The sequence below is a fragment of the Alnus glutinosa genome, chromosome 2, assembly GCF_958979055.1.
Source record: "Alnus glutinosa chromosome 2, dhAlnGlut1.1, whole genome shotgun sequence".
Classification (NCBI taxonomy): Eukaryota; Viridiplantae; Streptophyta; class Magnoliopsida; order Fagales; family Betulaceae; genus Alnus; species Alnus glutinosa.
This window is the reverse complement of record NC_084887.1, coordinates 27,131,078-27,148,354: the sequence shown is the minus strand read 5'-3', so window position 1 is coordinate 27,148,354 and position 17,277 is coordinate 27,131,078. Positions and strand designations below refer to the sequence as shown.

Genomic DNA, 17,277 nt, shown 5'->3' with positions numbered 1-17,277 from the left:
ACCGTGCGGGGCGGGTTCGTGCGGGGCGGGGATTGCGGGTATTGCGGGGCGGGCGCGGGTATTTTAAGTGGCATTTACATAATTTTGATTTTATTTTGTAAAAAATAAAAATTCAAAAAAAAAATACCGATTTTTTAAATAAAAAATTAAATTCATATTTCCATTCAAGAACATTTTTTATGGAATTAGCCTTTTAAACTAAAAGCCCTATTAATTATAAGATAAAATTCTAAGAAACATGATTTCTATTTTCTCCAATCAATAAAACATAATTGAATAAATGTAAAGAATAAAAAGTTATAATATTTCACTATTCCATGTAATCAATTTTCTTGTTTTTTCCAAAAGTAATAAAAAGATTATTTCAAATAACAATACAATAAAAATGTGTACATTTTAACATCCCATGAAATTGAACCATAAAAATTATATTTCTCACACAATGAAATTGAACCATAGAGCTAGTTTTTTTTTTTTTTCTTCCCCTTTGTGTGGTGCGGGGCGGGGACCCGCGTTTTTTAAAAGGCTAAACCCGCAACCCGCCCCGCCCCGCATAAATTTCTCAAATTAAGATCCTAACCCGCAAAAAAATTTGAAAACTCGGTCCTCTGCGGGGCGGGGTGGGGCGGGTCCTGCGGGGCGGGGCGGGGCGGGAATTGCGGGTTTTGCACCCCCCTACCTAGCACTACTTTTATACATATACATTGGAGAAGTAAGGTTACTTCAAAAAATAAAATAAATAAAAATAAAAGAAAAGTAAGGTAAAACATATTTCTTATTCATTATTTCTTGTATTTGGCATATCTATTTTTTATTCATTATTTCATCCTTTTTCTCTAAACAAAATTGGTGTCTTTTATTCATTATTTCTTCCTTTCTCTCTAAACAAATTTGGTGTCTTTTCATTTTTCGTTTTCCCTATCATGTTGGCATTCTTTTTTTTCTTTTTAACACTTTTTAAACTTTTGAATCAACTTAAAGAAGGTTTTTATTTCCGATATTTGTACACAAATTAATGAATTCAAAGGTATGGAAATTGTTTTGAGAGGGAAATTAGGTTAGAAAAACAAAGGTTCCTTTTTAAAAAACAAAAAGAAGTTAACAGAGTTTCGGTCGTTAGAATCATTTAGAAGTCACATAGCCTCTCACATGATTTAAGATAATTAGCAATTTATTAAACCCGTTCGTAGTTAATTTATGTCCAAAACTAACCCCAAAACCATAAGCATTTTGAAGAAAAAACCCTATTCCATAGAGCAAAAGGTTTTTTCTTGTGAAGATTAAGGACATGTTAGGGTCCATTTGAATTTGCGATATTAAAAAGTGTAATTTAAAAATAATGATATTAAAATGTGAGATTTTAAAAAGTGATTTTTAAAAACACAGTTAAGCGTTTGACAAAATCGTAGTTTGACCTTTAAAATTACAAGTTAGCCTTTAAAATTATGCGTTTTCAAAAAATTCATTTCATTACCTATGATTTGAAAAAACAATTTTCTACTTCTTCGAACCGCAATTTTTTTAAAATACAATTTCCAAACAGTTTTGCTATTTGATTTAACATAACATTTTTTTCATCTACAAAATCCCACCCCAAACGCAGTCTAAGCATTCTCGAAACAAAGGAGGGAGGGAGCCCATTAAAAGCCCGACGAAAGTTTCGGTTATTTGGGTTACAAAAGAAAAAAAGAAAAACCTAACACGTACCGCTACCAATGGATGAGAACCCCAAAGAGAAGGAACAACCGAACAACAATGCTCTCTGACCAAAATCGAACGAACCTAAACGAACGTGTCTTAGCAGTACTTGCAAAATGCAGTCACCTCAACCATCTCAAGCAACTCCAAGCCTTTCTCGTCACCCTAGGCCATAGCCAAACCCAGTTCTACGCCTTCAAGCTGGTCCGCTTCTGCGCTCTTTCTCTTGCAAACCTTCCTTACGCTCGCTTCATCTTCGATCATCTCCACTCTCCCAATGTCTATCTTTATACTGCCATGGTTACTGCCTATGCTTCTAGGCCCGATCACGAGTCGGCCTTTGCCTTGTACCGCAACATGGTTCGTAGAAGACGCCCTCAGCCCAACCATTTTGTCTATCCGCATGTCCTGAAATCCTTTCCCCAGGCTTTGGAGTCTCATGGCACTAAAATGGTGCATACCCAGATTTTAAAATCAGGTTTTGGTCAATACCCGGTTGTGGAAACGGCTCTTGTTGATTCGTACTCGAGGTTTTATTCGGATATTAGAAGCGCGAGACAGGTGTTTGATGAAATGTGTGACAAAAATGTTGTATCATGGACAGCTATGATTTCTGGGTATACTCGACTTGGGGAGATTGGTAATGCTATATCGTTGTTTGAAAAAATGCCGAATCGAGATGTTCCGGCTTGGAATGCTGTTATTGCAGGGTGCACTCAAAACGGTTCCTTCTCTGAAGCAATTTCACTCTTCAGAAGAATGATCAGTCTTTCACAGGAGGGGCAGCATCGAGGTATTAGGCCGAACCAGGTTACAGTTGTTTGTGCGCTCTCAGCTTGTGGCCACACTGGCATGCTCCAGCTTGGTAAATGGATTCATGGTTATGTTTATAAAAATAAGGTTGATCAAGATACATTTATCTCAAACGCACTAATCGATATGTATGGGAAATGTGGGAACTTGAAAAAATCAAGAAGGGTTTTTGACATGACTCCAAAGAAAAGCTTGACCTTGTGGAATTCCATGATCAATTCTTTTGCTCTCCATGGCCAAAGCGAGAGTGCAATTAGCACATTTGAGGAGATGATGCAATGTGCAGATGGTATGAGACCAGATGAGGTTACATTTGTTGGTTTGTTGAATGCTTGTACTCATGGAGGATTGGTAGAAAAAGGTACTTCTTATTTTGAGATGATGACTAATAGTTGTAGAATTGAGCCCAAAATTGAACACTATGGGTGCTTGATAGACCTTCTTGGTCGGGCAGGTCGATTTCAAGAAGCCTTGGAGGTTGTGAGGGGAATGAGTATGGAACCTGATGAGGTTGTTTGGGGTTCTTTGCTTAATGGATGTAAGATTCATGGTCGTACTGATTTGGCAGAATTCACAGTCAGAAAATTGATTGAGATTGATCCAAACAATGGTGGTTATGGCATAATGCTGGCGAATTTACATGGGGAGTTGGGGAAGTGGGATGAGGTCCGGAAGGTGAGGAAGATGTTGAAGGCGCAGAATTCCTATAAAACTCCAGGGTGCAGTTGGATTGAGGTTGACAACCAAGTTTATCAGTTTTATTCTGCTGATAAATCACATTACAAAACAGAAGAGATATACAAAATCTTGGAAAGTATGCTTTGTTTTATTAGTTTGAAGTGAAGTCAGGCAAGAATTCTCTCTTTTTTCCCTTCACCAAAAAAAAAAAAAAAAACAGAGGAGACGCAAGTGGGAGAAAGGAAATTATTCGAAGAAAGGTGCATGGAATCTCTGGATCATAATCACCCGGTTCTGGTAAGAGTTTCAATTGTCTTTTTGTAGATAAATATTTTGATAGATCACTTCCATTTTGATGATTGAATTTTTTTAATGTCATCTAGAGAAGAGAACCCCTTCTGGATGTTGATTGGAGTTTGTTGGTGATTTTGCCCTCTTTCTTAATTCATTGGACGGTCATAATACCCTGGCATACTCATTATCATTCCATTATCTAATTTTAGTTTTCTGAGCTTCAAGAAAGTCTTTAGTTCACACAAAGCTAGGCTAGCTTCAGGTTCTTCTCAAAATGTATCTTCATATTCATGTATTTTGTTTGTCCTGCTTCCATAAACAGGCTGAAAAATTGGGGTTTAAAGATGAGAGTTGAAATTGGGTTTCGTTAGAGTTGAGTGCATTATTCACCTTCCGGGATAATATAATGGGGAAAGGTGGCAGTATATGGCAGCCAAGTAAAATCCTGGAGTCTTCTCTTGGGAACAAGCCGTCTTTTGCTTGGCGGAGCATTTTCTCCGCTAAGGATCTAGTACAGCAGGGCTTGATATGGAGAGTTGGGGACAGTAATAGTATCCATGTGTGGGGTGATCGCTGGATTCCACGACCAACCTCTTTTCTGGTACAATCTCCTCCTAATCAAATTGCTGGAAATTCTTTGGTTTCTAATCTTATTGACAGGGATCTTAGGAGCTGGAATGTGGGACTCATTCACTCTATTTTCACTGAAGATGAAGCTCAACTCATTATTAACATCCCTCTCTGCCCCACTTTTCCACCAGATCGCTTGGTTTGGCAAGGGACCTCTAATGGTGTGTTCTCGGTGCGTAGTGCTTACCACCTTGCTAAGGAGCTCCAGCAACGTAACTGCGGTGAATGCTCAAATCCGGTCACTCAAGGGGAGGTTTGGAGAGTCCTTTGGTCCCTTCAAATTCCCAACCCAGTTAAGGTTTTCCTTTGGAAGGCATGCCACAACCTGTTGCCAACCAAGGCCAACCTTTTTACTAGGAAGGTGGTGGATAATAACTGCTGCCCTGTGTGTCTCATTGAGGAGGAGAATATTTTTCATGCTTTATGGGGTTGTAGTGGAGCAAAGGATGTTTGGGGTTTTGGCCCCAAGTGTTTCCATGAATGTTCAATGTTGGGGGACTCTTTTGTTGCATTGTTTGAATTCCTTTTTCACAGGTTGAACTTAGAGCAGATGGCTCTCATGGCTATGGTGGCTCAGAAGATTTGATTTAGAAGAAATGCACTGATTTTTGAAGACAAGTTTGTCCACCCAAAAACTATTTTTGAGGAAGCAACCACGGCTTTTTTGGAGTTCCAACAGTGCAACCCAAAGCCTTCCATAAGGGCCAGTCAAGCAGGGGGTGAGGTTACTCCAACTATTCCTTGGCAACCTCCCTCACGGGGGGTGGTAAAGGTTAATTGGGATGCTTCTATCCATAAGGGCATGGGCTGTGTTGGTTTTGGCTATAGGATTTAGAGTATTTGTTGATAATCTGCTTACTGAATTGTATAGCAGTGCCTTGATAACTTTTTCTGTGTGACTTTAGAGGGAAGTCGATTTATGAGATAAGTGGCGGTTTCAAAAGTTGAGTCCCAAAAAGTTAAGGGTATGCTAGCAGTAGCTAGGAGAGATAGCCCGGTTTCAACAATATGTCTATCTTTTCTTTCTACCGTTCCCATTTGATGATGTGTATGGGGACAACTTAGTCTATATGAAATGCCCATAGAGGTGAGAGAGGTCTTAAGAGGACTAAATTCACCTCCATTATCGCTCTGGACAGAAACAATTTTGGTAGTGAAATAGGTTTCAACTAATTGTTTAAACCTAAGAAAAGTAGCACAAACTTCATATTTGGTTTCAAGAGGATAAAGCCATGTATACTTGCTAAAATCATCAACCACACTTAGATAAAATCTCTTATTGTGTACAGAATTTTGAGGAGCAGGGCCTCATACATCAAGAAACAGCAACTGTAAAGGTTTGCTGGAGGTGGAAGGAGAAATACTGAAATGTAAACGATGGCCTTTTCCTTGCTGACATGGGGAGTAGAAGGAAGGAGTCTTGGAAGAAGACACGGGCAGCTTATTGAATTGAATAACTTGGTTGACGATGGGAGTAGCAGGATGGCCGAGCCGGAGATGCCATTTGTCCAAGGATACTTTTTCACCAACGAAAGCAGCAAGAGACTTGGAAAAGGAAGCATTTGAGGATGGCCATGGATAAAGGCCGAACTTACTCGGGCCTTGGAGGAGGAGCTGCCGAGTTGGAATATCCTTAACACAGAAAAAATTGGGATGAAATTCAATGAAAACATGGTTATCTCTAGTAAATTGGTTTACAGAAATAAGATTTTTTTGAATCTGAGGAACATGAAACAGGGAGAATAAATTGAAATTACGTGAGGGTGTTGGTAAGAGACCACGGCCATAATGTGAAATTTGCAAACCTTGTCCATTGCCTACACGAATTTGATCTGTGCCTGTGTATTCCTCAGCATTCAAATTGAGATTGGAGAGATCATTTGTGAGATGAACGTTGGCTCCTATGTCCGGATACCATAAAGGGTTAGAAGTAGATGTTGCTGAAGTCATGTTGACTTGCATAGGAGAGGAGTCAGCCTGGTTGCCTTGCTCGTACCTGAACCAGCATGTGGCTGCTGTATGCCTGAGTTTGTGGCAGACTTGACAAACTGGGCGCTGGGACATATTGTTGCTGGATGTGGAAAACTGCTGGGGTGGTCCACGACCACGGCCACGGCCCCTTCCTCGATGAAAGTTGGTGTTGCGATATCCATTATTGTGGCCCCGGTTGTTGCGGGATTAGACAGGACTTTGGCGTTGAGCCGTGTTAGCAGTGGATATGTTTATCTCAAGAGCAGATTTGTGTTGCTCTAGACGCAGTTCATAGGACAGCATAAAACCATAGAGATCATTTAGAGATATAGAATCTTGCCTTGTAGTTACGGATGTGACAAAAGGGTCATACTCGGCGCCAAGTCCAGCGAGTATGTGAGAGACAAGTTCAGAGGCTTCAATCGGTTTGCCAACCGCTGCTAGGAGATGAGATAATCCCTGCGCTTTCTGGAAGTAAGCGGAGATGGTTTGAGATCCTTTCTTCATGTTGGACACTTGCTGTTTGAGCTGCATGATCCGAGACTAAGATTGGGCAAAGAAGAGAGTTTCCAATGTGATCCAGACTTCACGGGAAGTTGTGAGGCCAATGACATGAGGGAGAGTTTCTACGGAGAGAGTGGAGATGATAGCACTGAATATCATCCGATCCTGATGGTACCATGAGTGGTAGCTCGGATTTGCAACAAGAAGTCCGGATGTGGAGTCGGGCAGGAGCTGAGGAGGTCGTGGGGTAGTGCCATCGATATACCCGAACAGATTTTGGCCTTCTAGGAAGGGGACCATGAGAAACTGCCAAAGAATGTAGTTGTCTTGTGTCAGTTTCTCGGAGATATGAGCATGGACATTCTGGATTTGTGGTGGTAGGACGGAAGGGGAGAGAATAGTTGAGAGAGGGGGAGAAGTTACGTTGGAATCAGTTTCAGAAGAAGGAATAACCATAGACGTAGGTCTTGAGAGGCTCTGATATCATATAGGATTTAAAGTATTTGTTGATAATCTGCTTACTGAATTGTATAGCAGTACCTTGATATATATAGTACCGAAATATCTAGATAATCTCTAGAAGTGATTTACATCAAAACAACTTCTATCTCACCTATCAACTGTATCTCTTAACCTAGAGACCTAATATAATTACAACTCAACAACTTAACATTTATCTAAAATAGGAAGACACTTAGTCTAACTCAACTACTTTAGCTTTATCACTAGAAGATAAGTGTTGTGATCCAATATTGGCTGTGTAGCTCGAGATCATGTTGGGAATTTTCTAGGGGTAAAGTTTCTTATCAACGGACTGTAGTGGAGCCTAAGATGGCGGAAGCAATATCGGCACACCGTGCCGTCCTTTTTGCCAAAGAGATGGGTTTTACTGATGTGTTTTTTGAGGGGATGCTCTTCAAGTTATTCAAGCTCTATCTGCTACTCCTCATCTTCACTGTTTTGGACATTTTGTTGAGAGCATTCTTTTAGAGGTGCAATATTTCCAGTCTTTCTCCTTTGCCCACTGTCGACGTGATGCAAATGGGGTGGCTCACTCATTAGCTAAAGCTGCAGCTTCTCAATGTTTAGAGGATAGGTGGGTGGTGCAACCCCCGAGTTTCATCTGTAATTTTCTTCTTAGGGACCTTTGTCTTCCCTAGATCTTCCTTTGGGTTTTGGGTGTTGTGGCCTTGTGGGTTTTCTTGAGTTTTTTATGTGGGCTATTGAGGTTTTTTTTTTTTTTGTATTGTGGTGGGTCTATTGTATCTTGGGTTTTTCTGTATTATGGGGGGTTATTTTTGTATCTTGGGTGATTGATGGGGTTTACTATTGTATTTTGGGTCTCATGTGGGTTTTGGGTGTTGTGGGTTTGTTGTTCCTTGTGGGTTTTCTTGGGTTTTTATGTGGGTTAGCTAAGTTGCTCCTGTGTATACTTCCTGTGTCCTTGGGGCGCCTTACGCTTTTTTAATTAAATTTTCTTACTTATAAAAAAAAAAAAAATACAGAAGATTTTGGCTTCAAAAAAAAAAAAAAATCCTGGAGTGCACTAAAGAGTTCCCCCAAGCTCTAAGCCGCACGTGCCTATGGATCCTATTAACGTGAGTTCCCCTTTCCCCCTTCGTAATCAACATATTTGTATATGGATTCTGCATGCTTATTCATTATATTATTATATCACTGTTCTTGTATTCACTTTTCTTTTTTTTTTTTTCTTTTTTTATAGATATTCTTGTATTCACTTCTACTCTCGTATTACTTTGTCTACATCTGATTAACATAAATTATTCATGATTATTATTTTCGCAAGTAAAGTTCTATTCATAAAGATGCAAAAGGGTTCCCGGAAGTACACTTTTCATGATCCATGGGATAAATTAAATATCTTTATGCTTTATTAAGAAAATAAAAACATTTAATTTTGGATGTTGCAGGACTGACCAATCACCATTTAAAAAAAAAAAAAAAAATTATAGATGAGATTGTACACTCAGTACAAAACAGAAAAGCAAATACAACTGAAATTACACGGCCGGTCAAAAAAGGAGGCCACAAAAACTCTACCAAGGGGAATCTTTACCACTATCAGGTGTGAGATCTAACAATGGATACAAATCTGTGGGAAAACTGTCGGTCGAACTAGTGGTAGCAGCCCAGTGAGCTATGTTGTGAGCACAGCGATTCGCATTCTTATCAATCTTGTTGACAGTTCAGCTGTCAAAAGAGCTAAGGAGACCAAGAATATCAGAAATAATGGACACAATTCTCTAACAGATAAAGAATCTCTCTCTAGGAATAGGTGCTTACAATGTAGTGCTTGTGCTGATTTTACTGCATGGAGGTTGGGTCGCACGGGTTACCCAATGTAGATGAGGCAAAAATAATGGACCCTTAAGAATTTGTGCCAATGGCAGCAAAGGCTGAGTGAAATGTGCGAATGGCGGTGTCAAAGTTCAGGTGGCCAGGTGGTGGGGGATGAATTTGAGGATGAAGAATTTCCAGACTTTAAGGTAAACTAGTAGAGTTTATTTGCTTTGAAAGAGTCGGTGGGTCGGGATTGGAAGCCCTGCGAATTTTGTTGTTTCTGACCATCCAAATGAGACAAAAAGATATTGGATTCTTATGGACTATACATCTCAGAAATTACTGGTTTAACATTCTAATGGACTTTACAGCTCGATCAGAAATTGCTTGCCAAAAAAGAAAGCAGAAAAATTAGTGAGATAAATTTACTGCTCTTCGCACAGAATCCACATTCACTTGCGCAATTGGGAGTTAAATTTTATATGAAGTTTTGATAAAGCCAACTGAAACAACCAAGAATCAGTTGCAGTAGAGAAGGTCATCATGAATGGCAACTATCTCTATTGGGTTCATAAATTTAGTTCATGAATTCAATGCTTAACAAAGCAGTACGTAGTGTCATGCTATATATTAACCCAAGAAATTCGGTCAAAAGAAGTGACAGAAAGAAAGAACAACTTAAGGAATTGCTAATTAACCACATATATATAAGTTAATTTTAGTAGAAAGTAGAAGAGATAGATTACATCGATCATCGATCAGACGCTTTAACAACACAACAAAAAAAAAAAAAGAAGAAGAAAGATCAAGATCAAGTGAAACCCTTTATTCACTCACAAGCCACAAACATAGTGCGGTAACTCAAAAGATGTTAAAAAGTTTAGAGCTCCTGCTTGGCCTCAGCCTCACCGCTCCAGGGCTTAGCAGGTTCATGGTCCTCTTCTCCAGTAATGCTAACTACCTTGGGAACCTTGATCTTGTCGGGGGACAACCTGGCCAATGACAAAGTGAGCACCCCATTCTCCAACTTGGCCTTAACAGAATCCAAGTCCACGTTCTCCGGCAACTGGAACTGCCTCCAAAACTTGCCATACGACATCCCCACCCGGTGCCAATGATCCCCTTTCTTCTCATCTTCCCTCTTCCTCTCTCCGCTTACTCTCAGCACCCGGTTCTCCACTTCGATCTTTAGCTCCTTCTCCTTCAACCCCGGCATGTCCAGCATGATAACGTGACCTTTTGGTGTCTCCTTCCAGTTGAACTTGTCAGTCTTGTCGTCCCTGTCGAGTGCACATGGGATATGTTCCCACACTCGCAACGGGTCTGCCCAGAAACCCCTGTGGAGACAAAATGGGATATGTTCCAACACTCGGAACGGGTCTGCCCTGAAATCAGCCAACATACTCCTCTGATCACGATCTACTAGTGGCAGCAAAGACTGATTGGAGAACCGAACCTTAAGAAAGAGTAGGAGAAACAAAGCGGGGACAACTTGTTTTACTTGTTCTCTCATCTCTCTCTCTTTTTTGTTTTAGAGGTTTCGGTAAGTGGAAGAACGTGCTCTACTGCTCTGTGATTCTCACTTGTGAAGAGCGAGGGGGTGCTACGGTACCTATTTATATGGGGAAGGGAAAAAGTAAAAGACGTGGTGGAATTTGGAGAGTTGTAGAGAAATGGGAAAGGTTCCATGTTGATTTGTCTTTGTTGTTTGGTGCCTTTTAGGCTTGCTTGGGCGTGTATTTGCCCTTTGAGCAGTTTGAGTTTTGAGCTAGGGCCTGTGGGTTATTTTTGTTCCCCTTTGCCCTGTGAGTGGCTTGGTGTTTGGAAAAGAATATTAACTTCTTTTCCCAACATTGAACCCGTGAAAAGTGATGCAAAAGCAATAGTCCCCACAGCCAAATCTCTGGAGCTGCCCATAATCGCATAAACCAATGGTGGAATGAAGCTCGAATCTGCATTATATTCAAGCAATCACCAAAACTCGTTAAAAAAAAATTTACTCTTAATTAATTAATGCTTTTGTGTGGACACAAAAAGCACTAACATAGGCCAAGAATTGGAGGCAAGTTGGCTAGCTTTGCATAACTAATCCCCTGTGAGTGGCTTGGTGTGGGATTCTGTTTTGGTGTTTGGTTTAATTTATAAAGCTTTTCATTCATTAAAAAGAAAAAGGAAAAAAAAAGATTTAAGCTTTTCTTGATACAGGTGGGGGGCAACCACTGTAATGTGATGAAATAAAGTGATTTTGCGTGGCCCTTTAATTAAGCTTTTTGACCCATTTGCCATTTTAATCTTTCACTTCGAGATTACTTCTCCACGAATTCAAATGCAACCTTACCTGCCTTTCACGCATACTCAATCAAAAGTCCATGTTAAATTGCTCCGAAATTACTACACATGGTATATATATATGCAAAAAGGTCAAAAATGAGAGATAATATTCTTCCAAGATTTCACCAAGAACGACGTGAAAAATCATCTTGCTTTGCGTTATATATGTGTGTCTGGCAAAGCTCAAGGATTCGAAATTGGCAATTGAAAAACAGTAAGAATCAATTACTTCTCCTAACCCAAAAACATGTCAGGCATGATAAGCATCAAAACGCTGTTATAAACACACATGTGCAGCCCTATTGAGGCCAAAAAATGAAAAAACAAAATAAAATTAGACGATTGAATACAAATCTAAAGCCTTTGGTCAACACAATCCATCAAAATAGAAATACAAATTACAAAGTGCCATAACTTCAAGTCTTCTATATCTCCACCACTGCAACTTCCCCAGTACCAATAGATTACTACAAAATCAAAACTAATTCTACTAAAATGGCCCTTTGGTCTGCAAAACCGATGTCATTTAGGCCCCGTTTGAAATCCCCTTTCCCCTTTCCTTTCCTTTGAAATTTTTTTTAATAATTGAGAAATAGGATTGATGTGATATAAAGTTGAAATAATTTATATGAAAAAGTGAGAAAAATTTGTATTGTAGTGAGTTTTTTATTTAAAAAGTAATAAAAAAAAGTGTTGATGTGATATAAAAAGTAAAAAAAGTAAGAATGTTTTGAATTGATATTTTTTGAGAAAAGTGAAGGGAAAGGGAGGGGAGGGGATAGGGGATTTCAAACGGGGCCTTAGATTCAGTAAAAAGTAAAATAAAAAATCTTGATTAGTCATTTAAACTAGGCTTGTTAATGTAACAAATATATATAGTTGATGTGATGCTCTATGTTGAGTTTCCAAGTACCATAAAATTATGAGTTTGTATGTAGGCATTTTTTTTTTTTTTTTTTTTTTAGTTTAGAACATAAATTTCATGTACAAAGTATCAATTATTATATATTCACCGTGATTTAGAAGATAAATTGTACCTGAGTAATTATACTTTCTTGAGTTCAAACTTCTTCAACTTCTTCTGTTGCTTCAGAAGTCTTTCATTAAGATATGCACAACAAACAATAAGTAGGGTTACAAAATCTATGAAAAATTCAAAAATATGCACTTGTTTTTGAGAACAAGATATATATACAAATAAGAAAAGAAGAAATAAGCAACCTGGTTTTGTCCTTTTTTTTGTTGTATCTTCGTTAATTTTAACTTTCTAACAACCCTTTCTACAACAGATTGCTTGCTTGTTGATGGTAGCCTCCCTTTACTTTTTGCAACTAAAGGACTCCGCAACTTATTACATTTCTTAAAGCTCCCATCAATTGCTACACTACCAATGGAATATGCACCTGGAAGATGAAGAGAAGGTGCACTACTTAATCTGCTTTCACCCCTTAACCCATTGTGAAGCAATTCCTCTTTTAACTTACGTACACAAGTCTTCATCTTCATATATGTTTCAGTGTCTTCCGATGCGATGAATGCTACTTCAAAAAAATCATTGCACAAATCGTCATACTTTTGTGCTTTAGGGTTGCCACTCAAATCGTCATAACTACTTTTAACGAATGTATACTTTCGTTTCAAGTCCTTCCTCCATCGATCAAGAATATATTTGGATGGCAACTCTTCAACACTTTTTATCAAGGTGAGAACAATAAGCGCATGTCTGCACATGATTCCTCTAAATTCAAACAATCTACAAGTGCATTTCACATCGCATTCATCGTCATTAAAGTAAACACAATACTTTACTTCTTTCGCGAAGTCATCATTAACTCTTACACGATCAATAACTTCATAAGTAGAAATTGCACCTTCGCATTTCAGTAGGGATGAAAAACACATCATGAATCCCCTAAACTCCTCTTAAACTTCTTTGAATTTTTTTATTTGTGTAAATACCTTGAAGTTGACGCTCAATAGAATGAAGAGTTATAAGTGGAAACATTTTATTAAATGAACCAAAATCAGCTAGACTCTCGTTCTCAACCATTCTCATCAAAGCATTATCATAATCCCCAACAAATTTCTTCAAAGAGGTATTTGGCCCCACATAACCATCAAAGAAAGCATTCATACTCTCACTTCGTTGTGTAGTGGACATTCCGGCCCAAAATGTACCTTTCACATATGCCGGTACCCAACGATGTCGCTCACCATATAACTGACACAACCATGCATTCTCTTGAAGATTATATCTCTCAATTACTTCTTGCCATCTTTTTTCAAATTCATCACAAGTCAAAGAGTCGTATACGCAATTTAATAGAGCGCCCTTAAAGTTCTCATATTTAGAGTATGATCTAAGTTTTTGCGGAACTTTGTTCATTATATGCCATAAACAAAATTTATGCTTAGCTCTTGGAAATACTATCTCAATTGCAGCTTGCATAGCTCTATCTTGATCAGTTATAATTGCATTAGGAGCTCGGCCTGACATGCATTTCAACCATGTGTTGAACAACCACACAAAAGTATCAGTATTTTCATTTGATAGTAATCCACACCCAAAAAGTATGGATTGACCATGATGATTTACTCCAACAAAAGGCGCAAATGGCATCTTGTATTTATTAGTCAAGTATGTTGTGTCAAATGTTATGACATCTCCAAAAGATTCATATGCTGCCCTACTTCGTGCGTCTGCCCAAAACACATTTTTCAAACGACTTTCTTCATCCAGGTTTATGACATAAAAGAAGCGGTCATTTTTTTCTTGCATTCGCATTAAATATTTAAGAAATGCTTCAGCGTCTCCTTCTCCAAGCAACTCATTCCTTACTTTGTTAATGTAATTTCTACAATCTTTCTCTCCAAATGAAAGATTCTCATACCCACCCGCTTCAATAGCAAGAGCTTTGTAGTTTTTACTTGGATGAACTCCAGCTTTATCCATTACTTCAAGCCTTCTTTTCACACGAGCATCTAACTTCTTATGGCATGTAAAATATCTTGCCTTACTTGGACTTACTGCATGAGTGTGTTCAAGTACGACAGTAGACAATGTAAACCTTCCATCATAATATAATTTTGCATTGATCTTCGCCTTGCACCCCATTTTTTCCATTGGTTTTGGCCTAACAATGTTAGATGATTTGCTTTTTGACTTGCCTTCACGAACACATGCAATGGTGAAATATCTTAAATTTCCATCATCTCCAATTTTACGAGTTCTTCTTCTCACACCAAAACCTACTTGCTTGGCATATTGCATATAATATGATACAACATCTTTTTCAGAATCAAACTTCATACCGACCTTCGGTTCTTCAACAATTTGATTTCCAAAAATCATATTATTTGACCCATCATTATTCTCATTATCATCCACGTCTAACTCGCATTCAATTTGCTTTCCATCTATATTATAAATAAGAAAACAAAGTTAAAAAGAAACAATTAACATAGTTTAACAAATCATGCAATACAAACACATTTTATTTTGTTTGACTAACCAAGAGGAAGGTCAAGAGCTTCATCATTGCCCACATTCATTGTTGGCCTCGGTTTCAATTACACAAATTATATGAGATCTTGACTGGATGGAAATCCTGACAGGTTATACTCAAACAATTGATCAAGCTTGAAAAATATCAAGATTGGTAAAAAAATGGGCAGCCAAATATACATCAAAAATATTCAAAAGTCCAATAAATGGCTGCTAACAGAGGAATTTACAATCAGGGCATCTACAATAGGAATTAATAGCCGAATATAATTTTCAGTTATTTTTTTGTTTCTACTTCTGTTCAAGTTGTTGAATCTTATGTGAAAGATGATGCTATGCATCTTAGGTGAAGATTTTGGAAGTCTCTTACTTACGTATTAGACGAGTTCTTAGTATTATATTTTTCTAGGATGTATTGCCTTACTGTTTGGAGAAGGTTACTTGATTTTTTTATTTTTTTATTTTTATTTTATGTGCATATGTATCAATTTTATTGTGATATATTGGGTACTGTCCATTGACTCATTTTCTCCTTATATGTGCATGGCGTCATTAATTCTTTTTTCGATGAATGAATTTCTATTAACACCAAACGAAGAATTACATGCAATACACTAGCAGAAACCTGCTAAATCCCAAAGGCCATTAGGCCTCACAACAATCAGCAAAACCATCCCCAACAAACTACCAGTAACAAAGCCTATCTCAGTGCAACAAAGAACAGTAACACTATATAAAGATATTGCTCCAAACAATAAGCCTATACAAACAAAGAATGACCCAGACCCCTATACAAACAAAGAACGACTCAGAAAATAAAAGAGAATTTTTCAGTTTTGGGCATACCAATTTCAGTGAGGAACTAGGACTAGTCAAAGAAGGCCAGCGGCAAAGAGGCAGGAAATGTTGCAACAGAGAGGAGAAGCCCAACGGATTATCACAGCACCACCGTATAGAAGAAATTTTCAGCAGAGCCAAGCAGTTTATGTTCATGGGGTCTCCAAGCCAAAAACAAAGAGAGAGAGAGAGAGAGAGAGAGAGAGAGAGAGAGAGAGAGAGAGAGAGAGAGAGAGAGAGAGAGAGACACCTTGGAGAGAGTTGCGAAAATGGAGACACGGAGAGAGACCTTGCAAAGAACCCACATTTTTAATAGAAAATAAAAGAGAGTTTCGGTATGCAGCAAGGACTAAGGAGCTCCTTGCCCAGATTTGTTCTGCAAGGAGCTTTGATGAGAAAATGGAGAGAAACCTGTAGAAGGTGAAAAATTGAAAATGGAGGGAGAGAGAGAGACGCTTTTCTTATTGCTGCAATTTTCTCTGCAAACAAATCAAACAACATCACACGTCCATCATTTTGTCAGTAATAGTTGAAACTCCAGCATGAATTTTTTTTTTTTAAATAAAACCCAACGTGGCCTAGCCACGTCAATTTGGAACACTCTCTCGTGAAAATAGTCGGGTTCTGTAGCATTTCTTTTTTATAACAAAAAGACATTAGCACAAATAATGGGTAAGATTGCAAGATTTACACAAAAATGATACGCACTCTGGCAATAAAAATTTATTAACTCAACATAAATTTCAATCACTATTAAGTGTATCTGCCATTTTGCAACATAACCTTTTTATTTTATCCAACACCAAAAATGTAAAAACTCAGCATGATTTTGAAAGCATAAATCCAAGAAATTCCCAGCACATAAGATAGAGTTATGGAGCTCATGACTCTTAAAATTCAAAATACCCAGCACAAAATATAACTGAATGTGAGTTTGTTACTTGCCTTGTAATTCTCGTACCTCACAAACTTCCTACCATTTTTTTTTATTTTTATTTTTTAGGCGGTTCTAAAACAAGCCAGACACTCGCAAAAACAAAGTATTTTTGGTGTAGATGCATGTTGCCCTGCTCTTCGTGGAACCGAATGTTGCATCAGAATATGACGAATCCCTCTTAATTCCGAAGGGTGGTTCTCCAATATTCAAAATCCTAAATTATGAAAGCTGTTGTGTTTGAAGGAGACAAAAGACAACCTTTTTTTTTTCTTTTAAAAATGTGAATTACGCTTTTAAAAGTAATTGTTTTATTCATACAAGAAGACCAACTGACCGGGGCATTTTTGTGACTTAATGTCGTTAAAAGTTACGTGCGACACACATGATTGACATTCCATTCAAAAAGACAAAAAAAAGTTGACGGATGAGTTAAGATGTCACAATTTGTTAGTTTGAGAGAATCAAATATCACTTTTTAAATTTTGGAAGCTAAATATCAGTAGTAGTCTTATTGATCATCATCATCATCATCCTCGAGCTCGACTTCCTCCTCCTCTTCGCATGCGCAGCTCCCTCCATGTCATATCTGCCACCAACATTCCCATTTCTCTATCATCCTAATGCTAGCTCTCTCTCCCAGAAAAACTAGAGGTTTTTTTTTTTTTTTTTTTTTTTTAAAGGACAATATGCAATCCTATCAATCTTAGTAACAGTTCAGCAGTTGATCGAGGAGACTAAGAGTATAAAAAATAATGGGCACAATTCTCCAATTAGTGGT

The 17,277-nt window shown here is 38.1% G+C and overlaps 3 protein-coding genes across 6 annotated transcripts; 1 reads left to right on the top strand and 2 right to left on the bottom strand.

Moving 5' to 3' along the window:
- Positions 1-1,643: 1,643 nt before the first annotated feature.
- On the top strand, positions 1,644-4,646 carry LOC133859101 (pentatricopeptide repeat-containing protein At1g33350). 4 transcript variants are annotated; one of them, XM_062294414.1, is made up of 3 exons: positions 1,644-3,486; positions 3,806-4,084; positions 4,245-4,646. In XM_062294414.1, the coding sequence occupies exon 1, from the start codon at positions 1,720-1,722 to the stop codon at positions 3,352-3,354; it is 1,635 nt and encodes a 544-aa protein (XP_062150398.1). In that variant the 5' UTR covers positions 1,644-1,719; the 3' UTR covers positions 3,355-3,486; positions 3,806-4,084; positions 4,245-4,646. The 4 variants fall into 4 exon arrangements, with proteins under 4 accessions (XP_062150398.1, XP_062150400.1, XP_062150399.1 ...); XM_062294416.1 differs by having other exon boundaries at positions 4,153-4,646; XM_062294415.1 differs by having other exon boundaries at positions 4,144-4,646.
- A 4,921-nt stretch (positions 4,647-9,567) lies between these two features.
- LOC133861324 (22.0 kDa class IV heat shock protein-like) lies at positions 9,568-10,477 on the bottom strand. The gene has a single exon (XM_062297079.1). The coding sequence runs from the start codon at positions 10,400-10,402 to the stop codon at positions 9,770-9,772; it is 633 nt and encodes a 210-aa protein (XP_062153063.1). The 5' UTR covers positions 10,403-10,477; the 3' UTR covers positions 9,568-9,769.
- Positions 10,478-10,723: 246 nt separating this feature from the next.
- Positions 10,724-14,772, bottom strand: LOC133860434 (protein FAR-RED IMPAIRED RESPONSE 1-like). The gene is made up of 4 exons (XM_062296044.1): positions 14,733-14,772; positions 13,180-14,637; positions 12,485-13,091; positions 10,724-10,841 (listed from the first exon to the last, which is right to left on the bottom strand). The coding sequence occupies exons 1-4, from the start codon at positions 14,770-14,772 to the stop codon at positions 10,724-10,726; spliced, it is 2,223 nt and encodes a 740-aa protein (XP_062152028.1).
- Between the last annotated feature and the right edge of the window lie 2,505 nt (positions 14,773-17,277).

Coding starts and splice junctions, on each gene's coding strand:
- LOC133859101 (XM_062294414.1), top strand. CDS start 1,720: ATGAGAACCCCAAAGAGAAGGAACAACCGAACAACAATGCTCTCTGAC.
- LOC133861324 (XM_062297079.1), bottom strand. CDS start 10,402: ATGAGAGAACAAGTAAAACAAGTTGTCCCCGCTTTGTTTCTCCTACTC.
- LOC133860434 (XM_062296044.1), bottom strand. CDS start 14,772: ATGAATGTGGGCAATGATGAAGCTCTTGACCTTCCTCTTG. Junction 14,638..14,732: donor AGCTCTTGACCTTCCTCTTG/GTTAGTCAAACA, acceptor TTTATAATATAG/ATGGAAAGCAAATTGAATGC. Junction 10,842..12,484: donor GTAGAAAGGGTTGTTAGAAA/GTTAAAATTAAC, acceptor AATATAATGCAG/ATTCGAGCTTCATTCCACCA.